Source organism: Chaetomium tenue, assembly GCF_020726465.1.
Source record: "Chaetomium tenue strain MPI-SDFR-AT-0079 chromosome Unknown F5144scaffold_3, whole genome shotgun sequence".
NCBI classification, from domain to species: Eukaryota; Fungi; Ascomycota; class Sordariomycetes; order Sordariales; family Chaetomiaceae; genus Chaetomium; species Chaetomium tenue.
The window spans coordinates 2,332,305-2,359,802 of NW_027117331.1; the positions used below are offsets into that span (position 1 = coordinate 2,332,305).

General features: G+C 56.7%; 10 protein-coding genes across 10 annotated transcripts; 4 read left to right on the forward strand and 6 right to left on the reverse strand.

Moving 5' to 3' along the window:
* Positions 1 to 836: 836 nt before the first annotated feature.
* On the reverse strand, positions 837 to 3,512 carry F5144DRAFT_546613 (uncharacterized protein; the record flags this gene model as incomplete). The annotated part of the gene is made up of 3 exons (XM_066787418.1): positions 837 to 875; positions 1,245 to 2,608; positions 2,663 to 3,512. The coding sequence occupies 3 exons, from the start codon at positions 3,510 to 3,512 to the stop codon at positions 837 to 839; spliced, it is 2,253 nt and encodes a 750-aa protein (XP_066644806.1).
* Positions 3,513 to 4,469: 957 nt separating this feature from the next.
* Positions 4,470 to 5,404, reverse strand: F5144DRAFT_601260 (uncharacterized protein; the record flags this gene model as incomplete). Its single annotated transcript, XM_066791134.1, has 3 exons — positions 4,470 to 4,876; positions 4,939 to 5,321; positions 5,373 to 5,404. 3 exons carry the CDS (start codon positions 5,402 to 5,404, stop codon positions 4,470 to 4,472), a joined length of 822 nt encoding a protein of 273 aa, XP_066644807.1.
* Positions 5,405 to 5,997: 593 nt separating this feature from the next.
* Positions 5,998 to 6,843, forward strand: F5144DRAFT_182796 (uncharacterized protein). Its single transcript, XM_066782745.1, has 4 exons — positions 5,998 to 6,178; positions 6,247 to 6,282; positions 6,366 to 6,481; positions 6,570 to 6,843. The coding sequence occupies exons 1-4, from the start codon at positions 6,157 to 6,159 to the stop codon at positions 6,621 to 6,623; spliced, it is 228 nt and encodes a 75-aa protein (XP_066644808.1). The 5' UTR covers positions 5,998 to 6,156; the 3' UTR covers positions 6,624 to 6,843.
* Positions 6,844 to 7,158: 315 nt separating this feature from the next.
* On the reverse strand, positions 7,159 to 7,995 carry F5144DRAFT_601262 (Sin3 associated polypeptide p18-domain-containing protein; the record flags this gene model as incomplete). The annotated part of the gene is made up of 2 exons (XM_066791135.1): positions 7,159 to 7,858; positions 7,916 to 7,995. The coding sequence occupies 2 exons, from the start codon at positions 7,993 to 7,995 to the stop codon at positions 7,159 to 7,161; spliced, it is 780 nt and encodes a 259-aa protein (XP_066644809.1).
* Positions 7,996 to 8,169: 174 nt separating this feature from the next.
* F5144DRAFT_567761 (uncharacterized protein) lies at positions 8,170 to 9,727 on the forward strand. Its single transcript, XM_066788610.1, has one exon. The coding sequence runs from the start codon at positions 8,501 to 8,503 to the stop codon at positions 9,668 to 9,670; it is 1,170 nt and encodes a 389-aa protein (XP_066644810.1). The 5' UTR covers positions 8,170 to 8,500; the 3' UTR covers positions 9,671 to 9,727.
* F5144DRAFT_567766 (26S proteasome subunit RPN7-domain-containing protein) lies at positions 9,728 to 11,700 on the reverse strand. Its single transcript, XM_066788611.1, has 4 exons — positions 11,535 to 11,700; positions 11,046 to 11,435; positions 10,221 to 10,982; positions 9,728 to 10,164 (listed from the first exon to the last, which is right to left on the reverse strand). The coding sequence occupies exons 1-4, from the start codon at positions 11,550 to 11,552 to the stop codon at positions 9,964 to 9,966; spliced, it is 1,371 nt and encodes a 456-aa protein (XP_066644811.1). The 5' UTR covers positions 11,553 to 11,700; the 3' UTR covers positions 9,728 to 9,963.
* Positions 11,701 to 12,341: 641 nt separating this feature from the next.
* Positions 12,342 to 14,213, reverse strand: F5144DRAFT_182956 (uncharacterized protein). Its single transcript, XM_066782746.1, has 2 exons — positions 13,436 to 14,213; positions 12,342 to 13,357 (listed from the first exon to the last, which is right to left on the reverse strand). The coding sequence occupies exons 1-2, from the start codon at positions 14,023 to 14,025 to the stop codon at positions 12,577 to 12,579; spliced, it is 1,371 nt and encodes a 456-aa protein (XP_066644812.1). The 5' UTR covers positions 14,026 to 14,213; the 3' UTR covers positions 12,342 to 12,576.
* A 4,321-nt stretch (positions 14,214 to 18,534) lies between these two features.
* On the forward strand, positions 18,535 to 21,932 carry F5144DRAFT_645798 (fungal-specific transcription factor domain-containing protein; the record flags this gene model as incomplete). The annotated part of the gene is made up of 5 exons (XM_066792879.1): positions 18,535 to 18,921; positions 19,013 to 19,773; positions 19,848 to 20,474; positions 20,543 to 20,927; positions 20,990 to 21,932. 5 exons carry the CDS (start codon positions 18,535 to 18,537, stop codon positions 21,899 to 21,901), a joined length of 3,072 nt encoding a protein of 1,023 aa, XP_066644813.1. The 3' UTR covers positions 21,902 to 21,932.
* Positions 21,933 to 22,954: 1,022 nt separating this feature from the next.
* On the forward strand, positions 22,955 to 25,774 carry F5144DRAFT_567780 (putative Xaa-Pro aminopeptidase). Its single transcript, XM_066788612.1, has 7 exons — positions 22,955 to 23,131; positions 23,223 to 23,377; positions 23,435 to 23,561; positions 23,626 to 24,010; positions 24,081 to 24,270; positions 24,348 to 24,969; positions 25,113 to 25,774. The coding sequence occupies exons 1-7, from the start codon at positions 23,076 to 23,078 to the stop codon at positions 25,324 to 25,326; spliced, it is 1,749 nt and encodes a 582-aa protein (XP_066644814.1). The 5' UTR covers positions 22,955 to 23,075; the 3' UTR covers positions 25,327 to 25,774.
* F5144DRAFT_183144 (concanavalin A-like lectin/glucanase domain-containing protein) lies at positions 25,518 to 27,354 on the reverse strand. The gene is made up of 2 exons (XM_066782747.1): positions 27,090 to 27,354; positions 25,518 to 27,024 (listed from the first exon to the last, which is right to left on the reverse strand). The coding sequence occupies exons 1-2, from the start codon at positions 27,185 to 27,187 to the stop codon at positions 25,806 to 25,808; spliced, it is 1,317 nt and encodes a 438-aa protein (XP_066644815.1). The 5' UTR covers positions 27,188 to 27,354; the 3' UTR covers positions 25,518 to 25,805.
* Between the last annotated feature and the right edge of the window lie 144 nt (positions 27,355 to 27,498).

Genomic DNA, 27,498 nt, shown 5'->3' on the forward strand with positions numbered 1-27,498 from the left:
ACAGAAACGGCTGCTGCACCTCATCGCGCGACTGCCACCCACCGTGACGGGCCTCCGGCCAGTGCCGTGCTGTGCCTGGCAGTCCCAGGCCCAGAAATAGACCCGCATCTCAGCTAGCCTTAGAAGCGACCCCGTCACCCACAGTAGCACAAGCTATGTAGCGGGCGCCAAATAGAAGATACACTACCAGCAGAGCGGGGGGGCGGGCCATTTTGGAAGCGGCAGACTCAAGACAGCATCACCCCGCCATCACCCAGCCAGCCAACCACACCCCGCAACCCCCCAAAATGCCCAGCCAGATCTCCCCCCTGCCCAGGCGATGTGCAGAATGTGTGCCGGGCGCCGAAGCGCCAGTGAGGCGCGCCGAGATTGGCTGGCCGCACCCAACAACCGTCCGCCGCGCGGCCATTGGCTCGCTGGCGGGTGGTTTAAGCGCCCGGCGTGGGTGGAATCCCGCGTGGTGTGGCCCGCGAGAAGGCGGCCGGTGTCGCGTGGGTGGGTTAACTAATTTGATGGGGCCTAAATTAGGGGTTGTGTAATCTGTGGGAGGTTATTGTTGTCGATGGGGGATTTTTTGAGGACTTCGCTTCGTGAGGTTGATGCATGGGCAATATCGAGGTGCATTCTCGTTGATGCGTTCGCGGCGGCAACGAGGCGAGGTCGGCTTTTCCTGGAACGGGAGAGAGCGCTTCCGATGGGTTGTTACTTCGCGTGCTAAGGTTAGCAGAACATGTCTTCTTCAGTTGGATTGGATGAACACATTGTTGGGTTTGGCTGGAGGTTGAGAAAAGAAGCTGGGGAGGTGGGAGAAAGTGACGAAGTACACAGCAACAACCCTAACCCGGGTACGATGGAAGGCAAATCTTGTCTCTATTCTAGGTGTCTAGATGTCAAGTCTACGATGTTTCTATAGTCATTTTCCACTCCATGACGGGTATCAACAAAAGACACCGAACCCTCCTACGCCAGTACCAAAAGAAAAACACCCGACCACAACCCAGCCCTCTGCCTCCACCTCCACCTTATCACCTCACCCGCTCATGCACCACCCTGAAACACCAACCCTCCCCATCCCATCACTCGGACTATCCCCTCCGTCCCTCGGTAGGTAATCACGCCTTCCCCCCCAAACCAATCCCCTTCCCCCTCCCCCTAACCAACGCCGCCAACCCCCTCCCCACCCCGGCCAAATCCCCCAACATCGTAATATGCCCCCGATCCGTACACACGCGCCCCCCACGCACCACCTCATACCCCTCGGGCATCATGGCCTCCCTTGCCAGCACCACGCCATCCCCACTCGCAAACAGCAAATCGTCGTACGCGTTGGCGCAGGCAATGCCCTCGCGCCCGGCCACGCCCGCGGCGTAGGTGGTGGGGATGTCCTTGGCGTAGATGAGCGCCAGCGGCGGGTAGGCGTTGGCTTCTTGGAGGGTGGCGTTGTGCGCGAGCTCGGCGCGGAAGCGCTTGGTCTCGGCGAGGGTGCGCGTGAGGTAGGCGATGTTGCGGGCGCGGGTGGCGGAGGGGGGTGTGTCGGGTGGTGAGTCGGTTGTGGTGGTGGTGGTGTTGGTGGTGGTGTCGGCGGCGGAGGAGCTGTTGAGTTGCGGGGCGAGGGTGCGGTCTTTGAAGATGGCGTCTCGGAGTTCTGAGCCTGGGTGGTTTTTCTTGCTTTGGGTGCTGCTGCGGCTGCGGAGGGGTAGGCTGGGGAGGGAGTCGGATAGGCTGAGGAGTGAGCCAAAGGTGCTGCTCCGGGAGAGCGCGGGGAGCGCGGGTTCCGAGACGGACGGGCAGATGCGGTATTTGATCCAGTCGTCGACGTTGTAGAAGTCGATGTTGTATTCTTCCTTGGTGACCTTGTCGACGAAGGCGAAGCCGTCCTCTGGAAGGAAGATGAATGATGTTCGTAGGGAGAAGTGGACTTGCGCAGTCAGGATCTTCTCGTTTAGCAAGACGGCATCGCCGTTGCGGAGTGGCCCGAGGATGTTGATGCACCGCTGCGGCACGCCGGCGTACAAGACACCCGAGAAGAGCTCAGGCCGCTGGTTCACCGCATGCCGTGTAATGACGCCGCCGAGACTGTGCGCAATAACAAGGGCACCGCGTTGTTCTTTCGAAACACCCGGTTGGTTCGAGGGCAGCTTTTCGAGGAACTGGACCAGCTTCCGCGACAACAAATGGGGGCTGAGCCTCCAGTCATAGCCATAGTCGTGCACCCTGAGCTTTCCGGTGCGAGCGTTCTCGCACTCCCTCAACTTCTTAAAAAGCCGCTTCGAGATGTCGACCGGGCCAACATTCTTGAGCATCCCGTCGGCAATGATGCTCTTCTCCATGTTCTCTTCGTCCTCAGGATCCAGTCCAACCTCTAAGTTGACCTTTCGGACCCCCAACTGGACCTTGACCGGCACCCACAACCGCCTGTGCGGCGCCTTCGCTGACCGCAAAATCGAACCCCTGTACCCGCCCATGACCACAATGTCCCCGGTCAAAGTCTCGAGCACCGCGTCCAGAGGGTCTTGGCTGACACGTTGGCCATGCTGCGCGGAACCCGACGAGTGAACGCCTGGCGTGGGATCAGTTGCCGACTTCTTCAGCGGCGTGTTAAGCAAACCTGGCCTGGTCAGTCCATGTAACCATGGAGGTGCACATACAACGGACAACCTACTCGGCATCTGGGGTAACTTGAAGGATGGGCCATCAAAGCTGTCCTTGATGGCCTTGATTCGCACATTCACTTGCTCGCGGACATGAACAAAGCGTTCGTCGTCCCCGAGCGAAGATACTCGGGATAGGGTGTGGTAGAGAAGCGAGTCGTCCGAAGTCGTGTGTCGTAGGGTGCGAGGTCTTGCCGAATCCGGCCGGACCGGGCTCGCATGTGGAGCGACAAGGCCCGGAAAGGGAGTGAGAGGGGATAAAAGCTCCGTCGACCTCTGGGATTGCGATGTGTGCGTGTCTTTCTGTGGTGAGCTCGCGTTGGAGGAGAAGAATGTGGGTGTCGGAATGTTTGGGATGAGGCCAGAGGGGATCGAGATGGATGGTAGGGCCTTTGAGAGCCTTTTTAGTGCACTCTCTCCGGCTGACTGAGAGCGATGCTGTCTCGATTGTGTCTGGAATGCCGCGGCCATGGATGATCGAAACCGGCCGTGTTCAGAAACCATGAACTGCTTCGGCCCAGCTTGCCACGGCGCCGGAAGTACCATTGGGGACTGGTTTTCGGTTGAACTATCAGACGCCTTGGGCATGCCGCCGGGTACTGGCACCGTCTGCCGGTCTTGGTTCGGCTCATCACTCTCCAGCATCGCGAAGATTCCTCCAGATTGCCGCTCGAAAGCGGCGACTTTATCGGCCGTCGGAGTCTTGGGTGAAGTGAGAAGGGTTGCCAAAGGGCTGATTGCCGGTTGGAGGAACGATTGGGCATCGTCCTGGTCAACATCCAGTTCTTCTTCCTCCGAAGCATCCAATTGCGGGGAATCGCCCTCCTCGGCCGGAGGCGTCGGATACTGTGAGGGGGGCATGGCCGCGACGGGCGGGGAATCTGTCCTCCCCTCTAAGATATAAGATGTCGTTGAAGAAAACATCGCCAACGAAATGGGTCGTAGGTAAAGCCCACGATAGACCAAACAAAAAAAGATGCAATACGAAGTACGGCAGCCTTAAATCCAACCAGGTAAGATGATGCCGAGGTTGGCGAGGGTCGGGGTTTAGATTCGGGATGCCTGTCTCTCAACCTTGCTCTTCACCAGCCCCATGCAGGGTCCTTGTTCACAAACATTGGCGATCAAAACGTGACGGGAAGGGTTTCCTGGGGAAAAATCAGACGGTTCCATGCGGGCATTTAAAGCTTGCTGCAGTCAGCTGAGGCTGAAAATGGCTGGGTTCGGTAGGATGGCACGGATGGCCCATGGGTAACAGGTCGGGTCGCTCGGAGGCTCAGTCGCCCCCCCTGCAAGGCCGTTTCTTTTGTCCGCGGATTGTAACAGTTGGTAGGGATTGGGGGTTAAAAAAGTGCCCCATTGCGGCGATGCCGTTCCCAATGAGGGATGGCCCCTCATCTCAATTGGATCTTGGGTCTGTACCTGATTTCGATGCCTAACATTAGTGCTCATCCCGTCTGTCAGCGTGGCACACAGAGATCATTTTGCCCAAATGCGGGTTCGGCAGGCTTCGTTGGGATTGGATTGTTCCCGTTGTTCGACGTGTTGATTGTATTTTTGACGTCATGTCTAACTCGCCGTTCCAGATCCACTTGGCACCCTCGGAAAAGCTTGTGAGAGCGCATCGGAGAGATGTCATTGGGGCTTCCGTTGAGATGGTTCCACACATTTCCGGCCGCCCCGCCTCGAACCGCGCCTCTTCGATGTCGGACCCACGTATCGGTACATTTTGTTGGCCAACACGGTATCAGATGCAGCCCCGAAAAAAGGCTTGTTCTGCGGCCATAAGATAACTGGCCGGGTTGAGACCGGGCCGTCTTAGATGCGCGCAGACGGTTGGCCGCCGGGGTTGGGCAAGATGGAAAAGCCGCCCTCGATCTCTGTGATCTTGTTCACCGATTTGTTCCATCCCGGCTCTGCTGCCAACCGCTCAGCGTAGGCGTGGAGTTTTGGGAACGTCTCCTTGAACGAGCCCTTTTCCCATTTGCCAATGCTGTCAAACGCGCCATCCTTTCCGGCAATGAGCGGGTAGGACAGCATAATGTCGGCACCGGTGATGCTACGGCCACACATGTAATCACCGCCTCCAGGTGATGTCTCCAGGAACTGCTCCATCATCCCGAAGTGACGCTTCATGTTCGGGAAGACGATCATTGTGATCAGCTGGTTTGCGATGAGTGTCGTAAGAGGCCGAACGAAGCACGGGACGCTGTTTCCTTTGAGTCCTACGAACAGTTTGTCAGCGCGATCCAGCGACCCACGATTACACTTATGGCGTTTGCCATACCGCTAAGGATGAAGTGCAGAACCATGGTGAACATGAAGCTGCCCTCGATGTAGTACAGCAGGTACTGGTATCGCATCCATTCATCTGTCTCACCGCCGACCTTGCCCTCCTTGCCGTCCTTCCAGCGCTGTGGCACAAGCGTTTTGCCCTTGGGAAAGTGGTCGCACAGGAATTGCGTGATGAAAGCGCTTTCTGCGAGAACGATAGGCTCAGGAGTATCTGGTGACGTGACGGTGACCACAGGCGACTTGCCCAAGGGGTGGATTTTCTTGAGCTCGGGAGGCGCCAACATAGTCTTTTGGCGATGGTAAATCTCGAGCTCGTACGGGATCTCCAACTCTTCCAGTAGGAAGAGAGTGCTCTGGGCCCGAGAGCCATCAAGCCTTGCGCCGTGTTAGCAGCATTAGACGGAAAGGAGTGGGCTTGGGTTTTACCAATGAAGCTTGACTTTTACTTCTTCCGCCATGATTGTGTATAAAAAGGTGAATATCTTGCGCAAAGAGTACTAGATGTGGATTGGTAGTGCAGAGGAGGGAGGGAGGGAAGGCTGTTTAAGGAAATGTTGGAAAGAAGACGGGGACAGGCTGGGTAGGATGCCGAGGCACTTGGATCCCTACGCTCTCCCCTCCACTTGGAGAAGGCCCAGACTCAATTCCTACCACACGTGGTGGGATTGGCGATACTAGTCAACTCGCCGAGATCAACGTTCCTTGATCAATCTGCCCTTACAAAGTAGACAATCCGGCGATGTCCTGGCCGCAGACCAGAATTGAATTGCCGAGGATGAGTGGGTGTTGAACCCAGTGCTTAACTAGTTGCCAGCGCAGCGACAATAAAAAAAAAAGTTGGGAAGGCAAGGTGACAAAGACCAGACGAGACGAACACTCGTTCCGAATCTCAATCGAGAATATGTCTCAGATCGATGGAAATTTCGATTTTACTAACACAAGAGATGGAAACCCGGTCCTAAACTGCAACACTCGTCATCGTCTGTTGCCCGGAAAGCGAACTCAGGGTTCGACGGGAGGCAGAGCGCACGTGACCGTGCACGCCCCGCCATCCATCAAGCTCTCGGCGCCAAGGCCAATGAACTACTAGACGCACTGGTGGGAGCTCGATGCGAGCAGTTATCGTCGAGGAATCTCTAACCTCGAACCTCGAGCGAATCCCTCCCACAACCGCCACCAATACTGCTAGGGACAGTCCCTTGACGTCAAGATGGCTGGCCTACCGCATAACAGTGCGCCCCGAACAACCCACCCCCAATTGGCTATGACTCCCCCAGCTAACCCGTGACTGCGCGAACAGAGATGGCCATGGACCCGGCCCTGGTCCGGCTCGGGAGTATGTCGACCTTCCTCTCAACTCCGCCCTCCCATCGATACGGTAGCGGGACAACGAAACGGCCAAGGCTAATGCTTGCGCAGACATGACGGCGAATCGATACAAGTACTTCAGGTGGAACAAGCGGACCGCTGCCCTCTCGTTCGTTTACGTGATCGCTGTTCCGGCGGTTCTCGGGTACCTGGGCTATCATAACGACGTGAGTTCTTTTTTCTCGACTACGAGAAGCAAGGCTTGGTGGATAGGGCTTAGTTGGGTTAGGATTGGATGCTGACTCTGCTTGTTAGGGACTGTGGGATCTCCGGGGCAAGAGGAAGGGCGACATCATCTCCGAGCGCTAAGGATATGGGTGGTTATGGCGCGGTCGGAGCAAGGGTGCTGTACATAAAGGCGCGGGACCGAAAGCCAGAAATGAGAATTGCGTCGACACAGGCGATACCAACTCCCGATTTTCCGTTGGCGACAGCGTGACAAATATTGATGGCACAGGGCGGGCGGGGTACTGGATATTGGAATACGTGGTAAGCGGCGTACCATCTCTCGTCAAAACGAAACGGCTCGACTACCAAAATTGGGTGTTCAGCTTGTATAAGGACTGGGTCAAGGGGCTAGCACAGCAAAAGAGACGGAAAAGATGGCTCAAGTCTCTCCAAGTGAAGCCAGTGAGCATCGCGGGTGCCAGTAAGCTCCAACTCATGGTATTTGCCAGACATATGTCTATTATCGCTCAACTCCGGAAAGACTCCGAATAGTACAACGTAAGACCGATCGAGCAAGCCCTATGGCTAGCTGTCGATTACGGCCAGCATTTCCCCGACATTGGCGCCCCTATCCGCTGGTTATCCCATCGCAGTTTGCCTCTAGAACTCCCACCCCTCATCTCCCCCACCGTCCATTATCAGGAGGGTCATCAGGCAACCTATCCCCTCTCCTCCACTCCCCCTCCGGCATCCGAAGGCCCCCCCTCCCAAACGGCTCATCCCGCCCACGAAACCTCCCACCACCCCCATAACCATCCCGCGAACCACCGCCCCAAGACCCCCTCCCACCCCCACGGTACCCACCCGGCGCAGCATAATCCCTCTGCCTCGACGGCCCCGCAAACGGCAACGGCGCACCATCCTGCCCACCGCTCCTAGCCTCGCCGACGCCCACCCCACGGCCCATCCTAGCACTGGTCGCGGGCGCGACGTCGCCGGTGAGCTCGTCCGGCGGCAGGATGGCGCAGCAGATGAAGTCCCCCGTAATAAAACGGGCGTCGGCCAGGGTCAGGTCGGCATCGTCGGGCTCGTCGTCGGGCACCCCCTCGTCGGGGCCCGCGCCGGGCCCGCCCCGGCCGAGCACGAGGGTCCCGAGCACCTTGGACACGTACCGCGGCGGCAGGCTGTCAGCGGTGCGCGCGCCGCGCGTGTCGGCGTAGATCAGCCAGAAGGAGAGCCGCGTGCCGATGGCGGGGTCCGGGAGGATCGCGGGTGAGGCGTCCAGCATGTGGTCGGAGAGCTCGGAGAGGGTGCACGTGGGCCAGGTGTGGATGGTGAGGTGGGGTGGGAGTGTGGGTGCGTTGAATTCATCTGGTCTGGCAGAGTAAGCGGCTTGTTTTTAAATATCGGTCATGAAGTCGGGGTGGGAATACCTATGGTATGCGCCTGTGCGATAGAAGAGTCTCAACAGGAAGGGCGACGATGCGTCCCTGTTAAGGTCGGGTGTGCTCATGGTAGTGGTGATATGGGCCGGTTTTGGGGAGAACTTGACAATCGTCGTAACATTGATTTAAAAGCCGCTTTATTATGAAAATAAAGGTTTGAGAAAGTTTTTGACGGTATAATTTTCGATGTTGCAGGATGGGAGGTGAGCTAGGTACCCTACCTACCTAGCCTTCCATAAACTCACTGCTCATGGGCAGGGACATGCATGAGAAGCGACGCTTGCCTGCCGCGACACCACAGCGCATCCCGAGCCGCTGTGGGGCCGTTCCGGGGGCGCCCAGCAACGCCTGTTAATTTTTAGCGGGCCATGATCCGCCCGCCTGCAGCTTCAGAACCTCAACCATCGGATTCCATCCAACAACCACCTTCAGCCTGGAACCAACACCTTCCGTCGCTTTCAATAACCAAACCACCGAGCCGATTGATTTGACTCGAAACCTCTCCCGCTATAGATTACACCAACCACCCAACAAAACACCACAACGAGAACGACAACAAAAACCACCGCGAAAATGGACTTCGCCGCGCTAATGTCCCAAGAAATCTCCAAATCCAAAGGCAACAACAGCAACAGCAGCAACAAGAAGGACCCCAAACCCACCTCCTCCTCAACAACAACAACAACAACAACAACAGAAACCACCACCCCCCCAAAATACATCTCCCGCCGCGAAGCCGAAGCCGCCCGCCGCGCCACCTACCTCGCCGAACAGGCCGCCCTCGAGGAAGCACGCGCAGGCAAGGCCGCCGCCAAACGGCAGCGCGAAGAGGAGGCTGCACAGGAGGCGCGCGCGCGGGACGAGAAACGGCGGCGGCTGGCAGAGGAATCACGGGCGCGACGTGAGGCGCGCGAGGCGGAGGAGGAGCGGAAGAGGAGGAAACGGTTGGGTTTGCCGGAGTTGCCACCACCGGGGGCGGATGCTGGGGAGGGGGTTGGGGAAGTGGAGGAGGAGGGGGATGAGGATGATTTGGATGGGGAAACGGGGGATGTGGCCGAGGAGGAGCTGGTGAAGAGGTTGAGGGGGCTGGGGGAGCCGGCGGTGTTGTTTGGGGAGGGTCATGCCGCGAGGCTGAGGCGGTATAGGAAAGTTGTGAGGGGGGGGGCGTTGGCGGCTGCTGCGGGACCGATTGCCACGACGCTGCTGCCGGTTGAGGAGAAGGATATGAAGGTTCCCGACACGGTACCGCCCGCGTCCGACAAGAAGGCCCGCAGGCTCCTGTTCCGGCAGCTGGCGTCCTATTTTAATATGATTCTGCGCGAGTGGGAGTTGGCGCTGGCGCGTGAGGACAACGCGGATACCTTCGCCGGGCAAGCGGCGCACAGCGCGATGGTATCGAGCAAGGAGACGATGCGGCCCCTCTTTCGCAAGTTCGAGCAGGGAGACCTAGACGAGAGCATTCTCGAGGCGGTCATCGAGATCGTCAAGGCGGCGCAGGAGCGGCGGTACGTCGATGCCAACGATGGGTATCTGCGCCTCAGCATTGGCAAGGCGGCGTGGCCTATTGGTGTCACCATGGTGGGTATCCACGAACGTAGCGCCCGTGAGAAGCTGCATGGCGGCGAGAGGGGCCACATTATGGGCAGCGAGGTTACGCGCAAGTATCTACAGAGCATCAAGCGGTGCTTGACCTTTGCCCAGGTCCGCTGGCCGCCCGAGGATGTTCGGCAGTTGATGGGGTGAGGTGGGATGTCGAGGGACAAGCGCAATTAGTGATACCCGGCGAATCGAACTTGCACTCTTTCGCGGCTTCCAATGTGAGAGATCTCATTACCCGTGGCTGTCATAATCGTTCAAGTCTATCAGCCATGACGTTATCGGACATGACCATAGGATAGCCGTACTGTAATCGGCAACATTACCAGCCATCACCGTATCCCCGCCCAAGCTCCGAAACGCCCTCGCCCTCCGTGCAATGCAATAATGAGCAGACTAATCAAATATCGTCCGTCCCCCTTTGTTGGTCATTAGCCAACTTAGCCCAGTGCCTCCTCAAGCATCAGGTCGGTCTGGCTGGCGAAGAGGCCCGGCTTTTTTCCCGTTTTGAGCTCGAGATCCGCCGCGGCGAGCCCCATCCGCCTGAGGCGGTCAAGGCCCTGCTTCTCGTAGTCCTCGGCCATCCGGAGCGCCGAGCTTTGCATTTGCGCTCTTGGGTTGGCTGCCTTGGTTGTCACAAGCTGGGGTGGGGTTAGCCCGTGCAACGGCGATATCCGAAAGGAAGACGGGGATATACCTTGTCAATTGCGTTGATCCGAGCCTGCAACGCGCCCGACTGAATCATGTCGGCTAGTTCGTCTTCGACGGTTTGATCCGGGCCGCCGAACGCCTTATTCATGCTGTCCAGGCTGACGCAGGAAAACGGAGTCAGGTACTGGATGATGCACTTGCTCCGAATTTGGGAGTAGATAGCGGCAATGTGCTTTTGGAGGTAAATGTCGAGCAGGTAATCCGGACGGTAGGATTCAAGAATGGCGATGCATGCAGAATATCTGCCACTCACGAACTGCGCGACGGCACGCCTGATATGTGGCGCCTGTTCCAGGAACGTCCGGAACTGTGCGTTATCAAGCACGGTGCTCTGCAGCTCAGCACGGTCCATAGACGCTAGAGCAAGGAGGCCGCCATAAATTGCGACATCGCTTTGGCTGGCAAGCTCGCCGTATGTCGAGCTGGGGATGCTGGAGTCGGCCGAAAGAAAGCTGAGTGCGGCATCCTTGAACCTCCCGCGCCCCAAGAACGCAATCCCATAGGCGATCTTGAGGTACGGTTGAACGGCCTTCTCCTCATCCGCAGATTGAGCACCCCCAATCTTGCTCAGGTGGGCGCTCACCATATCCCACTCACGCCGCTGAATACACACCCGAACGAGATGCTTGCTGACGTCGATGAGTTGCTTCGCAGTGCTGACGTCTGGCCTCATCTTCGAGAACGTCTCGCTCGCCGCGTTGAGGTCGCCGATGCTCTCGAGGTGCTTGGCGAGATCTTCGTTGCCCATCTAGTACCGGGGAAGCGCTGTTAGCAAGGAAAGTCCCACACGGCGGACAACTCCAAAACTCACCCTAATGCTCTCCTTAATGAGATTATTCTTGTAACCTTTCAGTTCCTTGAGCAAGCGGTTGGTCTCGACCTTGTTTTCCTCTTCCCGTGCTTGCAACCAATCTTGGTCGAACGTCGCCTCCGGTTCCGACGGCGCCGCAACCCGCAGGCACTCAACGGCTTCCCTGTATCTGTGGGTGTCTCTGCCTCTCTTGGCTTCGGCGACGGCCAGTTTCAAGGCATCAACACACAATGGTACGGAGCTGCGGCCGATGAGGAAGAGACGATCGAAGCGCGCACGACCTAGGGACGGATCAGAATAAAGTCGGCCGGAAACCGGATCGTTCAGGACACCGGGGGTGCTGACCTTTGTAGTTTTGTATGTAGAGGTCGAGGTCGAAATTCGGTGGTTCTGGTGGTCCAAGTCTCCGAGTCAGCTGCTGGCCTTGGTGGTCTGATTGACCGCGGGGTTGACTCGGTGCCCGTTGTTGGGGATGGGAGCTCGAGGTACCTTTAACGATGGTGCCATTTTGGTTATCCATGAGTGTGAAAAATGCCAACAATGAGTCCGCCATCTTTGCTATTCTCAATACCAAAACGATGCGGGTAGTCGATGGAAGGTTGGCAAGGCTGCAAGCTACCTAGGAAGCGCTCGTGATGAGGCTGAAGGGTCCAGCAGAAGGGCAAGGGCCAGCCCAGCCAGGCAGCCAGGCGTCATGGCGGGGTAGTGCTTGATGTGGGGCTCCCGTTGCTTAGCTCCTGTCTTCTCTCAAAATTCAGCCCTGCCATTCCTTCCATGGTCCCCCCTCAGTAGGTACCTCCCTATGTACCATTGAAGATCGTCATGAAAAAACCGGAGTTTTCTTCCGGCTTCCAAATGGTTTCGTTTTCACTGCCAAGTGTTGGTCAACATCCATTCTGCACCGAGCCCGGCGTTTTGCGAGCCGAGAACCCGTTCTCGCTCCCGGAGTGGGGCCGGCTCCGTAACCACTGCAAACGGCGCCGGCAAAGAGGGCCGGACCTGCGGGTCTTACTACCTAGCCTACCTAGGTGGGTAGTTTGCTTATATGGACCATATAGGTAAGTAATCACTCGTGATAAAGGGCTCTTAAAGCTCACGGGTGAGCAATCACGACTACCTATACTTCGTTATAAGCCCAGGAGACCACCTACCTAGGTAGGCACATGTAAGGTAGGTAGTTTCTACTCTTTACCTAAATTTAATCGATTCAATTCAGATGATTCTCTGCGTACCATCGTATGCCAAAAGCTGTCCTCGTGCCTCCTGTCACTTAGCTCTCTCCTTACTCTTTCTATTCGAAGCAATACAGTCATTCCACCCATACCTTGTGCAATCAATCAAACCAACGCGTGGGCCGTTAAACGTTAATACGTTATATTCCTCATATTTGGCTAACGGCTACTTACAATGCTAAGCCTACCTACCTACCTAAGTACGGTAGGTAGCAAAGCCCCGGGCAGGCCTCTACGGCCCTCGGCTAATGCCCGTTCAACGAACCTTCCTAAATCCCTCGGCAAGATTCCAGCTGCTGTTAAACCTGGAATAGAAGCAGACTGGGGCGGAGGGCCGAAAGGTCGAAAGAGAGCATGTGGGCAATGGTGGGCGGGGGGAAAGCTTCGGCAGGAAAAAGCCACATGCCGATGGCCGTGCAGGGCAGCTTCTCCATCGCCTCAAATATTCCCTCCTCCTCTCGAGAATCAGAGCTATACTTTGGAGATGGGTGGGTGCCCCCGTAGACGCGGGTGAGGTACCAGCGCTTCTGGTCCCAATCCTCAGCCTCGGATTGGAGATGCTGCACCAGCTCGTCCCGCGACCACACCGCTTCCTCCTCTGTTTCCATTGACCAGTCCTTGGTGGGGCAGACATAAAGGCGAAATCCGCGCTCGTCCCCGTTTTCTCGGGTGGCTTGCTGATTTCTCGTCACTCCGAAAAGCTGTTCCAGTCGCCGCCAGTTTCGCAACATTAGATGGGGATCATCCTTGATAGGGAGCTGGCGGAGATCAAGCTCGACGCCAGGTCGCGGGTCGGTTTGGAGCCAGTGGAAGCCCCCTGCTATATGGCCTCGGCGACGGAGGGGGAACGTTTGGGCGAAGTGACAGCGCCACCCGCCCCCTAAGGGGGGGGCGCCCATGCATCTCGTAGAACCCCGGAAATCGACGACGCAGAGAAGAGAACGGAGTTTGTGGCGGAGGATATCGGCAAACGACGTCGCTGCGGCCGGGTGGAGCATTTCCGGGGTCAAATTTACGCTTTCCTCAAACCAGCTGAGCAGGTATTGGCGGATCTCCTTGTCTATTGCGAGATGGCGAACTCTATAGGCCGATATTACATGTTAGATGGCTCAAAAACCGGGATTTTGCGGTTGAAACAAAGAAAGGAGGAAGCTATACCCGTGGTCCTTGTAATCGTGGGCTCGGGCGTCGTGTAAAAAGTCGACGAGGATGGCACCGAATTCGGGATCGGGGTCGGTCTCCGGCGGCGTATGAATGGGTTTAGGCCGCCGGGGTCGGACGTAGACGACGTCGTACTCGGAACTGAGGTATAGGACTTGCCCTGAACCTAAGGGCAGATGTATGTGGTAGAAGCTGAGCGCGGCTGCCCTCGCCTCGCGACTGACGCGGAGGAGTGGGGCGAGGGACGCCGCATAGGATCCGCGGCCCCGGAGACGGGAGGTGTAGCTCTGGCTCCGGCCGCTGACAATCCGACCGAGTTGGTTACGGTCGGCATACTGGGAAGTATCGTTGTCGCCGGCGGTAGGATGAAGATCGACCTCGATCATGCGGTGCTGCTGGAGAGGAAGCAGCCAGATGCGCAAACGCAGTTCGGCTGGGAGACGGGGAAACGGCGCCCATATGGACGGGGACGGGGATACCGGCTCCTCACAACGACTGAAATACACGTCGTTGAAGAGCAGGGGCGTTGGGTTCAAGTTGTTTGCCATGATCTCGTCTGCGTTTGCCAGGTCCGTATTAGAGTACATGATTGATCGGGTTGCGCTGGAGTAAAGAAAAATGTCGAAAGAGTGCAGTGAGAACCAAGATATGTGTCATTTATTAGTACGTCCCGTGGCGTGCCGCGAGTTTTCCGTCTTGTACTGCATGATATTTGCTGCCTAGGCCATGCATGATGCTTTACGCAGCTTCGGTGAAATCATAAGTAGCGGTCAATGACAAACGTGTCGGCGCCCTGCATGTGTGGCCAGTGGCGCACGAACCCCCACAGCTTTGCCAAAGGGTTAGGTGCCTTACCTAGGTAGGTAGCTACCTACCTAGGTGAAGGTTTGCCACCCCTTATGCACTCTCAAGGGAGAGTGGTGATATTGGGTAGGTATTTTTTGTGGTGGAATAGGGTGAAGACATGAAACTAAAAGTGGTATGCCCAGCCAGTCACAAACTAGGTACAATTCACAATAAATACAACCTTCCGCCCTATTGCCTCTTTTCTTCCAACTCCCACATAGAACAACAGCCACAATCTGGCCTCCGGGGACTACTCAGTCCACGTACATACATGTACATGTACGTCTTGTATGTACTGGGGCTGGGGGGGAGGGTGGGGGCCGGTATTCAACGGCCGGTATTCGGGTGCCGGGATTCCGGGGCCCGGGATTCGGGGACGACAGCACGCGCCCAAGGGGAGGTTATATGAACTATCACCAACAGTTGGAAGTCGCTGTATCGAGTGTAGCCGGAACGCTGCGACTAGGACGCCAACACGGCGCCGTGGAGTGAACCGTGCTTCATCGTGACCGCGGAGGTGGTGGTACTTTGGCTGGCGAGGTACTAGGTATTAGAGAGAGAACAAACATGCTTGGCGCATTGGTTTTTTTTTTCCTCCCAGACCTGCAACTGGCGACACTATGAGCCTGAGCTTAAGCTATATCAATCGAGGCCTCCCGAGGCGTCCCCATTGATATCTCGTGCTAGCCGACGGCGCTCATTTATCTAGCATTTGAATTCTGAGACAAGTCGTGACGCAGTACGGATAGAAAGTGATAGGCCTATTGCCGCAGTTGGAGCTTCAGCTGGAAGAGAGATTCAAAGTGTTGAGTTGGGTTGCGTCTAGAGCAGTCAGTACATGTACCTAGACACAACAGAGGTACCCAGTTAACGGTTCGGGTGACCCATCGGTCGCCGAGGCCTCTGTAGACCTCATAACCTGTCACAGTGCGGTCTATTGAATTTTAGCACGCTCCTCTGGCCATAGCACGATAAGTTCTTTGATAGAGTGCTGTATGTAGTTGCGTAGAAAAGCCTGAAAAACCCTTGGGGTCCAGAGGTCCCGAGCGATGTTTACCTAGGTAAGTAGATGATGAATGACGAGAAAGCAGAGAGGTGTTGGAACTGTAGGTTGGATAGTTGGAATAGATTGAAGGACTATGCGATTGATTAGATCACTACAAGAGAGGGCATTCGCGATGGCTTTAACTAGGTACGTGTGTCTTCATTGACTGAGCTGCTGCGCTCTGGGGGGCAATCTCCAGCCGTAGCGGGGTTGTGCGAAGGTTCACCTAAGATTTTGCCAGGTGAGGGGTGCATGCATGTCAACCCGAAAAAAATGGGCAAAAACTTGGGATGATTTTGAAACTCGTCTATTCGTCAATTCGTATCAGAAACGAAGCAAACGAAGCAGTCGTTGCACATGACTGGTTGCACATGACTGAGCCAAGGTGGACCCCATCAAATGCCGTGGACTGGAGAGAAGCAGCCCAGAGGTGAGGCATTCTTCTTCTTGGCAACGAGTAGGTAGATTTTACTCGGGGAGGTGCCTCGGTCGCCGAGGTGTGCAGTGTTTTGGTGCACAGTACGAGAAGATGTACTTGTAAGGCTGACAGCCACCCCTGGCGATTTGTACAGACGGCTTTCAATAGTTTATTCTATCTTTAACTTGATCATCCACGCAGTCGGATCGTTCTCGGAGGTTCTTTCGCTGCCCTACGTCCACACTGGAGTGGGAGACGCAACCCGCCGAGATTCAGGCTACCCGGCCCTTGCTCCGGGAATCCCAAAGTGGCAGCCACGAAAAAAGGGTCCATGGTAAAAGTAGCCGACCGCGAATCGGATCTCCAAGATCCTCGATGCCCAGAAACGCCGCCCATAATGACATGGGAAACGTCTTCCCCCCCAAGACCCCCAAGACCCCCCCCCAACACGCGAGTCCCGGCTGCCGAGCTTCAAGGGTGCGATTGTTCGCCGGGCCAAGCTCGGGAGGCCCGTTGTTTGGAAAAAGTCTGCTCCCAGGACCCCCGTCGCTTGAGGACAGTGCGCGTTCGTCAACATGGACACGATGGGCTGATTGGGGACCCCTGCTCACCTCGCCTGGGGTTCGTGCATGCCAAGTCTGCACACCGACGTAAGCCAAGGCTCTAGCGCGCCAATGCTTTCCCCACCCTTTCGAGATCGCCAATGCCCGTTTCCCATCTTCTGCACTTTTGGGATATGCTTTGTCAAGAGATTGCTGGGGCCGCTGCGGGTTGTTGCTCAAAATACGCATCCCGATGCTCCCCCAATATTGACGGCTTTGCACCCTGCAGCAGGGTGCCCTTCGGTGCGACCGCCGCAACGCACCTGCCCAGTATTCGGCTCCTCCCCAACAATGAGAGGAGGAAGCGTTGCACCTTCCAGGGGATACGACAGTAGGACCATGACCAATAAAACCACTTTGGTATACTCACGCCAGGTCGAACTTTCCACTTGGGCATTCGAGTGGCAGCTGTCACCGCTCAAAGACGGTCAACCTGCCAGGCTGGCAGTTTGGTTGAGATGTTGATCTGGGAAGGTCAGACCCTCCCGTGCCTACCGTCAGTTAACGTTGCTGTGGATCATGATGGGGGTTTGCACAGTGGTTTCCCCACTCTATCCACCGCCGACCTTCCACGCCTTCCAGTTTCTGCATGTTCCATTGAGCGAGCGAGCCATTCCTGTTCCTCTCGCGTTCGAATCCCAACTCGGGAATAAAGCCGGAAAAAGAGCGGGCTCAAGGCTTGCTGTCACGATAGGGGCTCAATTGTCAACACACGCCGAGCACGCCAACACGCCAACACGCGTCAGAGTCAGCATTGACGGAGACAGAGACACGCGGCGGTTCTCGGAACCAGAAGGGAGGCCAAGAACAATTTGCACCGACTGCCGCCACCAAAGACCTCAATGCGGCGGCATCCACCATGACTTTGCGAGATCCACGGTGGGCGGAGCTCGAGAATACCCGAAAGATGTTAGAGCGTTGCTCGATCCGAACCCAACCTCCTGTCTGCCATCCCGTCTAGCTGCATTGTCCGATTGTCTCGTGTGTGCTAAGGAACAACCAATTCGGAGAATCACAGCGAGTCAACCGTGCCCCCCGTGCCCATTGCGTCGGAGTCGGAGATAACTACCCCAGAGTCCTGGGAACATGGAAGCAGCCGAACGGCATGCGGCTAGGGGACCCCGGGACGTGGAGGCGATTCCCATCCACCTGCCCTCGTGGTCGCGCACAACATGCGTCACGCAGCCGACGGGCAGAATTGGAGAACTGGATCCCACATACGCGGAGTCTGCGGCTCCTCCGAGGAGGTGTAATCTATTCGTAGTTAACCCATGGGATTCGCCGTCGAATCCCAGCACAGGGCTAACTTGGTCGGCGTGTACTGTGTGTACACACTATAGGAGCCGTACAGGTGCTCCACAACTTCCCAACCGCCTCTTTCCTCCAACCACAGAACGGTCATTGCCGAGTCCGAACTGACGGCTCGATTTAGCTGACTATCTCTTCTTCTCTCGCTTCTTTGTCTTCAGGTCACGGCAGGACGCGCACAGTTCATCCTATTCTCTCCACGGTCCACGGCTCTCCATGATATGCTCTTTCCGAGGCATCATCAACGCCCCGTCTCGTCTGGTGTCCGTGTTACACTAGCCCCGAGTCGGCACCGGCTCCCGCCTCCCCCCATCCCTGTCTCGCTCTCGGGAAGGCCCCCTCGGGACAGCGGTTCACACTGCACCAGATCCTGACAACTCCATAACGCGCTGCACTTCCGCTGCTTCTGCAACGCTTTCCCCCATCGCTCTGTTCATCCACTAAGCTGCTCCTTAATCCTAGCACGTCAAGCGGAGCCAACCTAGGATAGATAAAAGCTCTCAGGGGGTCCCAAAGGACAGGGTGTCGGCTCAAACGGGAAAAGTCCTCGTTTGTAGAGCCACCCCTCCCCCCCGTCTCGGGAACTGGGGGGTTTGGCGTGGAATCACACACGCGGGCTTCAAACCCTCGTCGGGTCTCGCCGCCCGCGTTTGAACGCCCAGCTTGCGCCTTGCTGCTTGTTCCCCAACGACGACCGACTCCCGAATCCCGACTCCCGGTTCCGGCGTGGTGTAAACTTCAACAACACACCACACCCGTAGGTTAGACATGCGAACACACACCTGAACTCTATCGCGACGGGGCAAGACATCTACACGGAGGTAGACCAGAAATATCTCCGTGCTTTCCCCGCGCAAGCTCACCATCGGAGACGACCATGACGGGCCCGACTGTTGACAACACATCTGGCCCCCGCGCTGTTCGGCCAGCTTCGCGCCCTCCGCGTGCTGGCCGGGCTGGGAGCAGCACGAGGAAGCCCGCTATCCAACCGAGGACCATGGGCTCCGGGAACAGCCCCGATATGTCCGATGAGGAGTCGGCGGACTTGTCTTTGGATGAGTTCGTATCCCGGTCCGAGAGTGCTAGATCACCCAGACAAGGTTCCATCAAGCCAGAATCCGAAGATGCGTCCGGTGTGCAGGACGACCTTGGAGAGGCCCCGAACATGCCTCTTCAGAAGCGCCGCAGGGTGACGAGGGCATGCGATGAGTGCCGCCGTAAGAAGATCAAGTGCGATGGCAAGCAGCCGTGTACGCACTGCTCGGTATACAGCTATGGTAACACAACCCGACCCCCCGAGCCTCCTCCCTTTCCCGAGCCCCCCGAAGCTCGGCTTTGCTGACCGACCTGTAGAGTGCACATACGATAAGCCGTCTAACCGCCGCAGGAACCCTGCTCCTCAGTACATCGAGGCTCTGGAGGCGAGGCTCCAACGGGCAGAGGGTTTGTTGCGCAAGTTCATTCCAGATGTTGATCTCGCCGACCCCAATTTGGATCCTGCCGTTCAGCAAGAGTTCCGAAACAGGGAGAAGGCGAGGTCCCGCGCCATGGAACTCAAGATGGAAGCACCCAGGGATTCGCAAGAGGAGAGCCAAGACCCCCAGATTGTATCCATGATCGAGTCGATTGGTCAGCTGGAACTCAAAGAAACCGGCGAATGGGATTTCCATGGGATTTCGTCGGGCGCCGTCTTCCTCCAGCGGATGAAAGACCACTTCCAGTCCCTCCTCGGAAACGAATACCACATCCCCTTCCTGCCCCGGCCATCGGTACCGCCTGGCCTGTTCAGCCTCGACTCCCCGAAATCTGGCGCTAGCTCGCCTTGGGAGCCTTCGAACTCTCCCGCCATCTACAATCTGCCTCCCCTGGAACGAGTACGCACGCTCTGCTATTACTCGCTGGATTGTGCTACTTGCCTCCTCCGAATCGTCCACCAACCGACATTCTACGAAACGCTCGACAAGCTTTACACGACACCACAAGAATCTTGGGGCAGCGATGAGCACAGGTTCCTTGGCTTGCTTTACTCAGTGCTGGCGCTCGGTTGCGTGTACAACGTCACCCAGGACCAGAACTCGGAGGACACTGTGACGTACAAGTCGGCGGTAGAAGAGGGGTGAGATTCTGCGTCCCATCCCCGTCCCCGTTCCCGTTCCCCGTTAGTTTTTGATCCTAACAGCCTCTTTTTAGTGTCAAATATTATACAACTGCACGGTTAATCCTGCAAGACGTTGCGGAATGCCGCGACATGGCTTCTCTCCAGGCGCTCGTGTACATGATCCTCTTCCTCCAAGCTACTTCCAACATTAGCGACTGCTACGCGTTCCTTGGAATTGCTCTCCGATCTTGCTTGCGCATGGGGCTACACCGCCACTTATCACACGACAAAATCACTCCGATCGAAGACGAGTCCCGGCGGCGGGTATTTCACGTCATCCGCCAGATGGACTTTTACGTTTCCGCCATTCTGGGCTTTCCTCTTCTGCTCCACGACGAAGATGTCGATCAGCCCCTCCCGACCGAGGTGGACGACGAGTACATCACCAAGGACGCAATCAGGATGCCGCCTCCGGGCACTCCATCCTATTTTCAGGCGTTCAATGCGCATAACAAGCTTATGAGGATACTTGCGAAGGTGGTCAGAAACATATACCCGCTCCGGGGGACGACGGACAGTGCCAAAGGGCAACGAGCAGACCGGACGTTCATGATCAATTACTCTCGGGTCCAGGCCATCGAGGCGGAGCTCCAGGATTGGCAATCACAGCTCAATGAATATTGGCGGCCAAGCCATGAGGGCCCAATCGAAGTTATCCGGTATGTGGTTCTCGGCGGTCTGGCCGGACTGAACATGCGCGCCGTAAGCTAACTCGACCCCCTGACAGCGTTCGAACCCTCCTCCGCTTTGGTTATGCCCACGTCCAGATGATGTTGTACAGACCATTCCTTCACTACATTTCACCACGTCTAACTGCCGGCAAGAAAGTTGAGAACCGCTACTATCACTGCGCCGCGGCGGGCATCACCGTCTGCCGGAACATTATCCACATCGGGAGCGAGATCCAGAAACAAGCGGCGCTTATCGGGCCGTATTGGTTTATTTTATATACCGAGTTCTTTGCCATACTTTCCCTCGTGTTCTATGTCCTGGAAAACCCCGATAAGCCAGGATCTGCCGAGATACTAGCCGATGCTAAGACGGGAAGGGACGTCATCGCAACACTTGCGAAGCGGAGCTTGGCGGCCGACCGTATAACTGTCGCGCTTAACGTATGTCCCCCTACCTTGAGCATTACGGACGGCCCAGAGGAGACGATGTTAACAGTAACCAGCCCCTATTTGACCAGTTGCCAGACCAAGTCAAGAAACCCACGGGACGGCCAACACCGACGAAGAAACGGTCGGCGCCGGCTCCGAGCTCGTCCCAAGGATCGAGAGCAGGCAGCGCGGCGCTACCCAGCCGGCCTGACTTACAGGATGGTATACCACAGCGGAGATCGGAAGAGATGACTCGGCCGGCGATCGGATTGCTCCGGCGAGAGGCACGCGCCCCGCCTCAAAGAACAGCGTCCTTCGACACGATCGGGTTCCAACATGGCAGCCTGGCGGGGCAGAACTTTACCAACCTCCAGGACATCTTGCCCATGAACATGCCCATGTCGGGGACGGGCTCAGACTCCAGTAGCACACAAGGGACGATGCAGAGGCATACGCCGGGTTTCCAACAAGGGCAGGCTACAGGCGGACCAGCCACCTCGTTGTACAAAATGGACGCCATAATGTTTCCCTCGGAAGACCCCTTCGCGTACCCGAACCAACCTCCGATAGATCCGGCTAGCCAGCATCCGGGCAGCCAGACGCCGCAATCGAGCGCTGGCCAGTCCCACGACGCCATGCAATTCTACATCCCCAACATGTACGAGGGCATCGAAGGGCAGCTTTTGGAACCCATCCCTTCTTATCTCATGTCGCAGGGGCCACAGCGGCAACCGCAGCATGGAATCGACGCAACGGCGCAAATGTACCACACTTCCAACATGCATGCAATGCAACCCGACCACGGAAGCCATGCGCACCAGCAGCCGCAGCACCACCACCAACAGATGGCCCAGCAACAGCAGCATCAGCAGCAACAACAACAGCAACAACAGCAGCAGGGTGGGGCCATGATTGACGAGATGCTGACGGATCCGAGCTTCCGGGGCGAGTGGGATGATATGCTGGGTAATCCCGGCTATCGATGAAGGAACTTCTGGGTCAAGGGAGGCAACGACTCAAAATGACAGGCGAAGCGGAAGGGGGGATAGAAGGCCATGAGGCCATGACGATGAATGGGCCCCGGTGATTTGATCACGACGCGGTGGCGGGACATGTCGACAACAGCGTGAGATGTCATGCTCGCACTGTTGCACTGGCCCGGGGTGACATGCATTCTGGGAATGCGGATGAAAACATGCATGAAGTTCGGCAGGGAGAGGGCGAATGCCAACGAAGGTATGAGAGGCCACATGCGGCCATCCAACAGCATTTTTGGTGTTTGATTCGTTTGGTGAATTACCGTTTGATACCCGGGAAGGAAAAAGACGGGGCGGGACACCGGGAATGGGACCGAGATCTGTGGTCTGGGCATGAATATGGCATGACATACACACACACATCGAGCCTGGCGCTCGAGCGCTCGTTTTTTCGGTTAGACATGGGATAGACTCTTGGACGGCACTCTCGTTACATGCTACAAAAATGGATGTGAGAGGGGAGAAGAAACGACTGGAAAAAGGCGGGTGAGGCGGCTCGGGTTGCGTTTAGAAAGAGACTTGCTCCAGCGGCGCGCGAGGGAAAACAGCACACCAGGGCATTTGTCCATGAAGTTTTGGGGGGGGGACAGAAAAAGAAGAAAAACGAAAATGAAGAAACAGTACCTCGGTCAGCAGTGCAGCGAGGAGATACCGGTAGACATAGCAGCGAGCATATCTAGGTACATAGGTATATATTTGTATCAAGTAGTATAGCAGTAGCCTGTACTCTTTTCCCACTCAGCCCAGGGAGGCGCTGAGGGGGTCATCAGATGTTGACGAAATGTTCCATCTCTCGTGATGCCATAACCTGAAAAACTCCAGACGAAGACGCTCCCTTCAAAATTCCATTTCCTTCTTTACCTTTCTAGTTCATTTTCAAACTCAGAAAATCGCCCATTTATTTGCGCGAGTCTCCGGGTTTTCGTGTCTTCGTGCGAATACCACGCATTCATTAGCCACACCGCAAAGTCCAAGCCACTCGCTCACCAAGCACCTTGCCTCGGCCGATTGGACAGAGGATACTCACCAATCATTAGAACAACAACAGCAACAGCAACAACAACAACAACAACAAACGACCACAAAACAAGTGCTCACAAACAAAACGGCAACGGCATTAAATATGGAGTTTTGCGACGAGTCTTATGACATTGTTGATATCGATGAATTCGATGCGCTGTGGGTTGCTTCCCGTCATGGTGCCGCTGATGCCGCATTTTGGAGTTCCACCGTGTTTGCTAATCAGTCATGACGATGCTGTTGCCCGCAGTTCCATTGAGCTGAAGTCTGGCCCCTCTTCTTCCAATTCGTCGCCGTCGACAATATCGACCGAGAGAACCTCGTCGGATTCTAGTGGCAGGATATGTGATCACCAGCTCAATGAGAATTATGAGACGTGGCGGGAAGGGTTGGGCAAGTTCCCCGGTAAGCATCCATCCATCCTCTTCAACCTCTGATTCCGATACTGACCTACGCCTTTAGCAAAGGAACATGCTCGAAAGGTGGCGAGAAAGCTAGGAGTGGACCGTGGCATCATCTTCCTCCTCGGCCAGGATGAGAAGTACTACGAGGACTCAGACATGGGCCCCACCTTTCGCCAACGCAGATAGTATGTGCAAGCCACTCCCAGACTGAATGACACATGGGATTATCCCAATCTAACAACCATCTAGCTTCTATTACATCACCGGCGCCGATTTCCACGGGTGCGCCGTGACCTACGACATACTCAGGGACAGGCTGGTGCTCTGGATCCCGCGCATCGAACCCCGGACCGTGCTCTGGTTTGGAAAAGTGCCAACACCAGAAGAATGCAAAGCCGCCTCGGACGTGGATTCCGTTTACTACATCGACGTTCTTTATGAGAAGGAATGCCCTGTGTTCAAACGGGGTCAAACGATCCACGTGCTGCACCCGGACCAGATCCCTCCTGAGCTTGATCACCTCGGGGGGTTTATTCGAATCGACGCTGTCCATCTGAAGCCTGCCATGGACGCAGCCCGAGTCATCAAAACCGACTATGAGATTGCCCTAATCCGGCGGGCGAATGCCGTTTCGGTAGGCCCTTCCCAGTCACCTAACCCAGTCCCCAACCCAATCCCCAAACCTCGCTAATACTCCTTTCTAGAGCGCCGCCCACAAGGCCGTCCTGCACAACATCAAACGCTTCACCAACGAGCGTGAGATCGACGCCCTCTTCAGGGGTTACTGCATCGCCCACGGCGCCCCCATCCAGTCTTACCCAGTCATCGCCGCCTCCGGCAGCAACGCCAGCACCCTACACTACGACGACAACAACCAGCCCCTCAAGAACCGCCGTACGCAACCCCCCCCCCCCTTCTTCTACCCCCCTTACACCCCCCTTACCAACTAACTAACCCCAACCCCACAACAGAACTCCTCATCCTCGACGCCGGCGCCGAAGTCCACTGCTACGCGAGCGACATCACGCGCACCATCCCCCTCCCCGGATCCTTCACCCCCCGCGCGCGCGAGATCTACCGCCTCGTCGAGAAGATGCAAGACGAATGCATCGCGCAGATCAAGCCGGGCGTGCGTTTCTCTGCGCTGCACGCCCACGCGTGTGTTGTGGCCGTGGCGGGGTTGTTGAAGCTGGGGGTTTTGCGCGGTAAGGAGGAGGAGATTCTGGCGGGGGGCACGGTGGCGGCGTTTTTCCCGCATGGGTTGGGGCATCATGTCGGGTTGGAGGTGCATGATGTTTCGGGGAGGGAGAGGCTGTTGTTGAATGGCGGCCCTGGTAGTGGTGGTGGTGCGTCGATGGGGCGCGAGAATCGGTTGAGGAGGCGGGTGGTGATGAAGCGGGTGTGTTTGACGCCGTGGGGGGTTGCGGCGTTGTGGGAGGGCGCGAAGCCGGAGAAGGAGAAGCAGCAGGAGCAGTGGTTGCGAAAGAACGTGCCTCTTGACAAGGTGGAGACGGCGCTGACGGTGACGTCGAGTTGGGGTCGGCGTGGCCAGAAGCTGGCCCAGGGGATGGTGGTGACTGTTGAGCCCGGCATGTGAGTAACCCTCTCCCCCGCACACCTATCTCTGGTGTGCTGTGTGCTGTGTGGAAATAAGGCGGGGGGCGATGGGGGAATAAGGAGAGCGATGGGTGGGCAAGGAGGGCGATGGAGGATATGCTAACAAGACCTACCTACAGTTACTTCTGCCGCGAGTACATCGAGGGCTACTTCCTCAACAACCCGGACCACGCCCAGTACATCGACGCCGAGGTGCTGGAGAAGTACTGGGACGTGGGCGGTGTGCGCATCGAGGATGATATCCTGGTCACCAAGAAGGGCTACGAGAACCTGACCTCAGCGCCCAAGGGGGGTGAGATGATGAAGTGTATGGGCGAGCCGGGCCTCTTGTGATTTGATAGGTGTTATGGGATTCGAGGGTTGGGCGTTGGTTGAAACTATATATCCACAGATTGTCAGAACGGATTTAATTCAGGATTATTCAGTTGGGAAATGGGGCAGATCAAACTGGAATAATAATAATAATAAAAAAGATATCCGCCGGTATCGGGACTGGTGGGAGTGTAAAATCGGAACCGTGACATGAAGCAATACTGGACACCAGCTCGCAATGCACTCACATGGCGCCAGCTACCAAAGAAATCACAGGTATCATAAGCTAAATACGCTTTTTAATTCCTCCTATGAAGCAACCACCAACTTGATATGCAATGAAACAAAAACCAAGCACGAAAAAAGAAAAGTAACGCCAAAACCCCAATCTGTACATCCAGCCAGCAAGCATCCCTTCATGAACAGAATTCCCCCCTTCCCCCGTCCCCCCAATCAACCAACCAACCACACCCCCACCCACATCCATATCTACTCTACTTCTACAGATACTTCTTCGGCGACGTCTTCTTCCGCTTATAGTAGGTAAACCCAGCCACCAACACCAGCTGGCTGCCGATGACCACCCACAGCAGCCTGTTGTGACCCGACTTGGTGTGGGACTTGACGTTCTCGGCGAGGGACTCGTGCTTGTCGTTGACGTGGTACTTGATGGCGTTCTCCGAGTCGCGCAGGCGGCCGGCCATCTCGGTGCGCAGGCCGCGCATCTCCGTCTCGATGTCGCGCAGCCGCCCCTCCATCACGTCGATCTTCTCGAGCCGGCCCATCAGGCCGCGCAGCTCGCCGACCATGGAGGAGAGCTCTGAGTGTCGTTGTTCGCCTACGCCGGCGTTCTGCCCGATGGACCGGAAGATGGTGGAGAGGTGGTGGTTGATGGATTGCAGCCGGTTGTGCAGGTCGGCGAATTGCTCCTTGGACGATGTGATCTTCTCGGCTTCCTGGTCCGGGATCACGTTGTCGTAGGGGTCTTCGACTGCGGCCTGGCCGCTCCGGCCGAAGTTCATGCGCGGCTTGCCATTGTTGTTGTTGTTGTTGTTGTTGTTGTTGTTGTTGCCGTTGTTGTTGGAGTCCTGCTGGGGGGTCTCGTTGGTGGTGAGCACCGCGAGCTTGAAGACCTCGAACGAGTCTGGGTTGTCGGCGGAGGCGGCCGAGATGCCAAAGTTGTAGCCGCTCGGGATGCGGACCTTATCGGTGTCGAAGCAGTGCCGGCCGGCCACCTCGACGCTGAACTTGCTCTCGGTGTGCCGCAGCTTGATCTGGGTCGGGCGGCCCAGGTTGCGGTACGTGAAGCTGCACTGGGCAAAGGCCAGGCTGTCCACGTTGTGGTTGTTCTTGTAGTCGGTCGTCCCGTCGTTGAGGAAGCCGCGCAGCATGCCGCCGGACCCGCTGTGCTGGTCAATCACCAGGCCCAGCCCCTCAAACTTCCCCGCCGAGTAGACGCTGTCGGACCCGACAACGTGCGCGCCGTCCCTCACCAGCCAGATATTCAGGTTGCCCCCCGCCCGCTCGGGGCCATTGGCGCGAAACTCGACATCTGCGATCCAGTTTTGGTTCTGCAGCGACTTGTCGGCCCAGACGGCACCACGCTGGTTCCCCGGCGCTACGGGAGTGAGGATGACCTTGTCCGAGAGCAATTCGGGAACATTGGGCCGGCCTTGGAGGGAAAAGTGCGGTATCGACTGTGTCCCCTCGGGGCTTATCCTGTTGGTTGGGGGAGTTGTCTCAGCGAGTGCAATTGGACGAATTGTGCTTGGAGAGAGTGCTACCTGTGGCTGTGGCCAAAACTAAGCTCGTTGACGAGATATTGTGTTTGTGCCTGGGCTAAGCTAGCCGCAAGTAGGGCATAGCTCGACGTCAAGCGCATCTTGAACAGTCGAGGGAAGCTGTCAACTCGGGTCTGGGTCTGGGTCTGGACGGCAGAAGGAGTGCAGTTGACAGGATGTCGCCGGCAAGAAGGCAATCGCGTGGCAGGTTATTATTTATTAGTTCGGAGGTCGGCTCCCCGGTTCTAGTTTCCGGCAGAATAGGACGGAGCTTCCGGTGTGCTCGGTGTTGAGGACACTTTGCAGCTCTTCGACGACAGCCCGGGCCGGCGGTTTGGCCAATGTGGAGAACACAAGCAGTACTGTGTACAAGCAAACAAGAACAAGAATGACGCTGAAACACGAGGGCAAT

Excerpts from the sequence above, each read along its gene's own strand:
- F5144DRAFT_183144 (XM_066782747.1), bottom strand. The coding sequence starts at position 27,187 with ATGCGCTTGACGTCGAGCTATGCCCTACTTGCGGCTAGCTTAGCCCAG. Across the intron at positions 27,025-27,089 it reads AGTTTTGGCCACAGCCACAG|GATAAGCCCCGAGGGGACAC; the intron begins GTAGCACTCTCT and ends CCCAACCAACAG.
- F5144DRAFT_567780 (XM_066788612.1), top strand. The coding sequence starts at position 23,076 with ATGGAGTTTTGCGACGAGTCTTATGACATTGTTGATATCGATGAATTC. Across the intron at positions 23,132-23,222 it reads ATCGATGAATTCGATGCGCT|TTCCATTGAGCTGAAGTCTG; the intron begins GTGGGTTGCTTC and ends TGTTGCCCGCAG. Across the intron at positions 24,271-24,347 it reads CCAGCCCCTCAAGAACCGCC|AACTCCTCATCCTCGACGCC; the intron begins GTACGCAACCCC and ends ACCCCACAACAG.
- F5144DRAFT_567761 (XM_066788610.1), top strand. The coding sequence starts at position 8,501 with ATGGACTTCGCCGCGCTAATGTCCCAAGAAATCTCCAAATCCAAAGGC.
- F5144DRAFT_567766 (XM_066788611.1), bottom strand. Across the intron at positions 10,983-11,045 it reads TCATTAAGGAGAGCATTAGG|ATGGGCAACGAAGATCTCGC; the intron begins GTGAGTTTTGGA and ends CCCCGGTACTAG. Across the intron at positions 10,165-10,220 it reads GGATCAACGCAATTGACAAG|CTTGTGACAACCAAGGCAGC; the intron begins GTATATCCCCGT and ends ACCCCACCCCAG.
- F5144DRAFT_182796 (XM_066782745.1), top strand. The coding sequence starts at position 6,157 with ATGGCTGGCCTACCGCATAACA. Across the intron at positions 6,179-6,246 it reads GGCTGGCCTACCGCATAACA|AGATGGCCATGGACCCGGCC; the intron begins GTGCGCCCCGAA and ends CTGCGCGAACAG. Across the intron at positions 6,482-6,569 it reads ACCTGGGCTATCATAACGAC|GGACTGTGGGATCTCCGGGG; the intron begins GTGAGTTCTTTT and ends TCTGCTTGTTAG.
- F5144DRAFT_182956 (XM_066782746.1), bottom strand. The coding sequence starts at position 14,025 with ATGTACTCTAATACGGACCTGGCAAACGCAGACGAGATCATGGCAAAC. Across the intron at positions 13,358-13,435 it reads CACGATTACAAGGACCACGG|AGTTCGCCATCTCGCAATAG; the intron begins GTATAGCTTCCT and ends ATCGGCCTATAG.